General features: G+C 35.8%; 1 protein-coding gene across 2 annotated transcripts; it reads left to right on the top strand.

The window, feature by feature from the left end:
* Positions 1–619: 619 nt before the first annotated feature.
* On the top strand, positions 620–6825 carry LOC306850790 (cytosolic 5'-nucleotidase 1A-like). Of its 2 annotated transcripts, none has more exons than XM_079386652.1 (6): positions 620–889; positions 1789–1956; positions 2127–2256; positions 5528–5650; positions 5748–5932; positions 6088–6823. In XM_079386652.1, exons 1-6 carry the CDS (start codon positions 806–808, stop codon positions 6466–6468), a joined length of 1071 nt encoding a protein of 356 aa, XP_079242778.1. In that variant the 5' UTR covers positions 620–805; the 3' UTR covers positions 6469–6823. The 2 variants fall into 2 exon arrangements, with proteins under 2 accessions (XP_079242778.1, XP_079242779.1); XM_079386653.1 differs by lacking the exon at positions 620–889 and adding an exon at positions 1038–1183 and having other exon boundaries at positions 6088–6825.
* Positions 6826–7226: the final 401 nt, after the last annotated feature.

The following is a 7226-nucleotide window of genomic DNA, read 5'->3' as shown; positions in this document are numbered from 1 at the left end:
TTTTTATTTGGTAAAACATACTGTATGTGTTGAAACGACTAATAATAAAATGTGACATTCTGTAGTTTTGTCTCATATTCATCTTTTAATCATATTTGGAAATGTCTTGACTCCACAGCCAACAGAGCAATCTTGTCTTTACTGTTCCAATACTTATGGAGGGCACTGTATATACTTTTATTCAGCAAGGAAGGATCAAATTGATGAAAAATCATTTAAAAGATACAATTTATAGATACAAATAATAATTTATAGATACAAAAGTTTTTTTTTAACCGCGTTGATGAGCATAAGAGATGAGAAATCTTGCTGACCACGTCTGAATTGCTATACATAACTTGTTCATATTCCTTTTTTCAGCCTCATGAAAAATACAATGCACACAGCACAGGAGTCATTATATGAGGTGCTCTTGTGCATTAGTGCTGATCAATGAAGGGCTTTTCCTCTTCCAGGTGCCTCTTAACACCAGCAGCTGTCAAGGGGACCTTTCTGAGATGTGCATCAATTTGCCTGAGATCCCCAGAGTCCAAAAACATTTCCTCCATTTGCAAATGATGTAAACACACAAACTGCAGCACTGTACACCCACACTCCATCATCGAGCCCCGTAGGCAGCAGATGATGGAGATGTGGTGTGGGAAGGAGGTGATGATGACGACCATGCACATCTAATCAGTGTGTGCTCATTTGATTGCTCTTTGGGTTCTGCTTTGCTCCAGGGGATATGTCTGCCCGGTGTGTGTGTATGTGAAGGTCATACAGAGCAGGGCTCTCCTGAGCATCAGTCTCTCAGCTGTTGATCATGAATAAACCACTAATGAAAGAGATGCACACTTTTGGGGACCAGAAGGAGAACCAGTCGAGTCCCAGGAAGAAACCTACACCGGTGAGTATGTAGCCAAGTTCCTTGTAATATAGCGACATATAGTAGCTACCGGTTGTGACTGCAAGCATTAAAGCTTGTGTTGAGCTCAGCAGAGGGGTCTGCATTTGATAACGGCTCTAAAAATACCCGCACCTCCTGCAGCGAGACTCTGAACAGACGCGATGGCGCGAGCGTTTGCTGCAGTGATGCCGCGGAGGAAGAAACCTGTATTCAACCGTGGATCAGCAAACACAATAACAAGGCCGTTTACAGAAGAGGGCAATGATCCGCGATAAAACCGCAGCGCAGAATTTGGTATGAGCGATTGCACATTTTTAGAAAAAGCGATATGAAGACGCGCTCGTGACCAGTTGCTTTTATAGGCTACGTGCTTCGGTTACCTTCAGTAGCAACGCAGATTGAGCAGCCATTTACGAAAAAAAGTTATTTTTTGTTATTTTTTTAAACGCATTTATTTAAGTTTAATATCTATCTATCTATCTATCTAAAAAAAACATTTAAAATTGGTTGTTGACATTTTTTGCTTTATTGCATTATTTACTTACATAACATTTGATATTGCTAATGGTGATTTTTTTGCTCTTATTGCATAGACTATTTATTTATTTATTTATGTTAATATTGGTCTATCTGCCTGTTTTTCTGTGTGTTTGTCTGATATGCAAATTCTTGACATTCTTGGCCTTATTGCACAGTTTGTTTGTTAATTTTTTTAATAAAATAACATATATCTATCTATCTAATAAGATCTATTTATCTATCTAACATTTATCTATCTAATAAGATCTATGTATCTGTCTATCTATCTGTCTATCTTTTTATTGCAAAATTTGAAATATATTTTAGTTACCAAAAATGTATGGCCTATACCTTCAGTATGTATTATTATGTTTATTCAGCCAAAGCCTCAGAATGCCATCACCATCGCCGTGTCCTCCCGTGCCCTCTTCAATATGGATCGAGAGCAGGACATTTATGAGCAGCAGGGAATGGAGGATTACCTGAAATATCAGATCCAACATGAGACCGAGCCTTTCGCACCAGGACCTGCATTCCCCTTCGTTAAGGTCAAACCTGTTCTATTGTATTTACACACATCACTGACTAGCAATGATATCATTAATAAGAATCTAAAAATATTATTACAAGGGAAGAAAATATTCATTTCTGTCATCCAGTTATCCAAGCCACAGAGCTATGGATATAGAGGAAAATGTTATTTTTCTGTGCTGTGTAGGCAGTGGAGGCAGTGAACACTCGACTCAGGGAGCTTTATCCAGACAGTGAAGAGCTCTTTGATGTCGTTCTGATGACCAGCAATCATGCTCATGTGGGACTTCGGCTCATAAATTCAATTAACCATTACCGTAAGTCCAAAGATGTTTGACTGCACTGGGACACTGTGTTGCTTTGAAAATTGTAATATACAATTTTCTTGTAATCAGTATTTATCATCTAATAAGTTTTAATGCAGATTTCTTTCTTTCTGGTAAAAATTTGTATGAAGATACAGAATATCTGGCAAATTCATTAGTACAATGTACTGTATGGGTTTATGCCCAAAAATTACCCAGTAGAATTACACCCCATTGTGCCACTCTGATTGATAACATATTTACTAATGATATTGAAAACAATACTGTGTGCGGACTATTAATAAAAGACATTAGTGATCATCTACTGGTTTTTAGAGTTTATGACAATAACTATAAGTGGAAACAGCTAGATGTAAAACAAAGTTACAGACGAGTGAGGACAGAGAAAACTATGAATGCATTTAAGAATGACTTATTAGTACAAGATTGGGGAGTTGAATTCAAAGAAAATGATGTTGACAATGCGTATAACACATTTTAAAAAATATTTATATCATTATATTAAAAAAAACTCTAAAGTATAATATGGATGATGTGATTAATAGCTTTAATAATTTTTTTGTGAGTGTTGGACCAACATTGGCAAAAGAAATTCAAGAACCGATGTCATCGGAAGATTGGAATGACAATTTAATTGAAAGGAATCCCAACTATTATTCCTTACAGCGGTGGAAGAAAAAAAAATATATATATATATATATATTGTAAATAAGTGTAAATATAAAAGATTGACTGATTGTAATGAAGTTGATATAAAAATTGTGAAAAAGGTAATTGAGGGGATATCAAAACCAATAACACATATTTGTAATCTATCATTTCAAACTGGTAATTTTACAAACAAAATTAAAATAGCCAAAGTGGTTCCACTGTACAAAACTGGAGACATAATTTTTCAAACTACAGGCCTGTTTCTCTACTATTACAATTTTCCAAAATTCTAGAAAAATAATTTATTAATAGATAAAATACATTTTTAGACAGATATAAATTACTCTCTGACAGTCAATATGGCTTCAAATCAAATAGTTCAACATCATTGGCACTAACTGATTCGGTTGAAGAAATTACAAAAGCTATAGATCATAATAGCTATAGATGCCATATCACCCTGCAGCCCAAGACCGGTTGCCCACTGAAGCTAAGCAGGGTTGAGCCTGGTCAGTACCTGGATGGGAGACCTCCTGGGAAAACTAGGTTGCTGTTGGAAGAGGTGTTAGTGAGGCCAGCAGGGGGTGCTCACCCTGCGGTCTGTGTGGGTCCTAACGCCCCGGTATAGTGACGGGGACACTATACTGTCAAAAAGCACCGTCTTTCGGATGAGACGTTAAACCGAGGTCCTGAGCCCAAAGAGTAGAGGTGTGACCTCGGCATCCTGGCCAAATTTCCCCATTGGTCTCTGACCATCATGGCCTCCTAATCATCCCCTTACACTGATTGGCTTCATCACTCTGTCTCCTCTCCACCAGTAAGCTGGTGTGTGGTGGGCGTTCTGGCGCACTATGGCTGCCGTCGCATCATCCAGGTGGATGCTGCACACTGGTGGTGGACGAGGAGACACCACCCCTCACAATGTAGAGCGCTTTGAGTGCTTAGAAAAGCAGAAAAGCGCTATATAAATGTAATGAATTATTATTATAAGCAGTTTGCAGTTGGAGTTTTCATAGATCTTAAAAAAGCTTTTGACACAGTTGATCATAATATATTAATTATTAAACTGGAACGGTATTGGATTGGACGGGGGGGGGGCTAATGGACTGGGTGAAAAGTTATTTAGGGTACAGAAAACACTTTGTGAAGTTGGGGGAATATTCAACTTTGTGCTTGAGAATTGCTTGTGGCATCCCCCAGGGGTCAGTACTGGGTCCAAAGTTATTTCTGCTGTATATAAATGATATCACCGAAGTATAAAAAATTGTAAAATTAGTTTTATTTGCAGATAATACTAATTTTTGTTGTGAGGGAATTTGAAGGAGCTATTGGAGACCATCACTTCAGAAATAAATAAATTAAAAGTGTGGTTTGATAGAAATAAATTATCATGAAGCATTAATAAAAATAAATGTATGTTATTTGGGAATTGTAAAATGAGTACACAAGTCCAGATACAGACAGATGGTGTGGATATAGAAAGGGTAAATGAAAATACGTTTCTTGAGGTGATAATAGATGATAAATTAAGTTGGAAATCTCACATAAATCATTTACATAATAAACTTTCTGGAAGTGTCTCAGTACTGAATAAAGCAAAGCTTGTTCTGGACCACAAATCACTCTACATGCTTTATAACGCATTAATATTAGCATAATTAAATTATTGCTCAGAGGTTTGGGGCAATACTTATAAATGCAGATTATCATCACTATTTATGTTGCAAAAAAAGAGCAATATGGATAATTCATAAAACTTATTCATTGTTGTTTTAATCAAAGACATTAAAAGGTCAAACAGCACAAATAATGTATAAAGCAAAAAAAAAAAAAAGAAACAATTCAATTTGGTAATATTCAAAAATAGTTTCTTAATGGAGAAGAGAGATATAACTTTAGCAGAGGGTGTAATTTTAAGCAACTTTATGTTTGTACAACATTAATATGTTTTTGTATTTCTGTGGAGCAAAATTGCGGAACAGACTAAGTTTAGTGCTCAAGCAATGCTCAAACGTGACCCAGTTGAAAAAGCAGTATAAACGTATGGTTTTCATAATGTATATGGAGGAAGAATGGATTTGACTAGGTGTTCATACAGATTATTTAGTCAATGTTTTTATTCATGTTATGTTTATTATATAAAAATATATGCAGTAAATTGTAAAGAATGTATTAAGACAAGATTGAGATGACAGAATTATGAAGGTAATTTGCTAATTATTGTTACTGATTATTACTATAAATGAGGAGTGGAGAAGGGGTAGGATTTAATAAGCTTATGCTTCCTCCTACTCCTTTTCGGATATGTATAAGTTACTGAATATCTTAAAGGGATAGTCAACCAAAAATGTTGTCTATAGTGTATATAGTTCCAATGCATTGGCAACTAATGGAAATTAAGATTTTTGTATTTTATTTTACTATAATTTTAATTTTAGTTAACTACAGTAATCCTGCCATTATGTTCTGCTGTCAAGTTATACATGTTTGGAAAAAAAATATTTTTAGTGCAATTATGCTTCCTTACAGATGCTTAATTCACTAATTGAGCTCATTGTTGTTATTAAAAGACATTATAAGGTACTATCTTATGTTGTTTTTTTATTCCAAGAGCTATTTATAGAGCGCTTTTGTATGACTGGAGGCAACAGTCTTATTGGGTATCTGAAAGCCTACCATGCCAACCTTTATCTGTCAGCTGATTCACTGAAAGTTAGAGAAGCCATTGAAGAAGGTGAGTGGAGTGGTTTGGGGAATTAATTCATTTTTAATGGTAGAATCATAAATATGCAAATTGTGATTTGATTAATTTAGAATTTTTTTCTTATTAGGAATTGCAGCAGCAACAGTATTCTCACCTGGAAAAATCACAGAGGTGCCAGAGACTCAGCTGCGAGTGGCCTTTGATGGAGATGCTGTTCTCTTTTCAGATGAGTCGGAGAGAATCTACAAAGCCCATGGACTGGACAAGTTCTTTGAGCACGAGAAAGCCCATGAAAATAAACCGCTTGATCATGTATGTTCCATTTAAATTTAATAGCATGCAATAAATAATATACTGTTTAAACTCTAGTGATGATGTGAATGATTGCTGTAAAACTGACACTTTTTCCACAAGAAAACAGGGATATTATACTTCTGACAACAGTGAATTATTATCATTTTTCATAGGGACCACTTAAGGGGTTCTTGGAAGCTCTAGGGAAGCTGCAACAGAAATTCTATGCCAAAGGTCAGCGCCTGGACTGTCCCATCCGCACCTATTTGGTTACAGCTCGCAGTGCAGCCAGTTCAGGCACCCGGGCCCTCAAGACGTTACGTTCTTGGGGTCTAGAGACAGATGAGGCCCTCTTCCTAGCAGGAGCCCCTAAAGGCCCAATGCTGGAAAAGATCAGACCTCACATCTTCTTCGATGATCAGATGTTCCACGTGGAGGGAGCAGCAGAACTTGGGACTGTGGCGGCTCATGTTCCCTATGGAGTTGCCCAGAAGTGTCAATCAAAGACAACAAGGGATGTAAAAAAAGACATGCCAGTCAAGCAGCTAGAGTGAATACTGCTCTCTTCATCCTGGGTGTGATGATTTTAAATAAGGTTTTAAAGGGATGCTTCACCCCAAAATTAAAAATCTATCATCATTTACTCACCCTCAAGTTGTTCCAAACCTGTGTTTATTTAGTTTATTTAATCTGTTCAGCCCAGAAGAAGATATTTAGAAGAATGTTAGTAACCAAACAGCTGATGGTAGCCATTGACTTTCATAGTATGGAAATAAAAAGCACTGTGGAAGTCAGTGGCTACCAGCCATTTTTGAGTTTCTTTGTAATTGGTTACTTTCCAAAAGTAAGTAAATAAATAATAGTGCTGTCAAATGATTAATCGCATCCAAAATAAAAGTTTTTGTTTACATAATATATGTGTGTATATTGTGTATATATATTATGTATATATAAATACAAACACATGCATGTATAAATTTCAGAAAAGGTTGTTTATATATTAAATCTATTTATTTATAATATAATGTATATACATGTAAATATTTTCTAAATATATACTCTATGTGTGTGTATTTATATATACATAATAAATATGCACAGTCCAAATACATATATTATGTAAACAAAAACTTTTATTTATAGCGATTAATCGTTTTGACAGCACTAAAAAGTGTTAAAGTAGCTACTCGGTGAGTTTTGCTTTTCCAGCGTCCAAAATTAGGCCAGTTTGTCAGCGGTAGACCCTTTGCACTGAACATCATCGCTTTGAAGTTGTTTACTACATTATATCAAGCCATAAATAAACAGAGAA

Source organism: Barbus barbus (genome assembly GCF_936440315.1).
Source record: "Barbus barbus genome assembly, chromosome: 30".
Taxonomy (NCBI): Eukaryota; Metazoa; Chordata; class Actinopteri; order Cypriniformes; family Cyprinidae; genus Barbus; species Barbus barbus.
The sequence above is the reverse complement of the archived record's forward strand: the minus strand, read 5'-3'. Positions and strand labels throughout refer to the sequence as shown.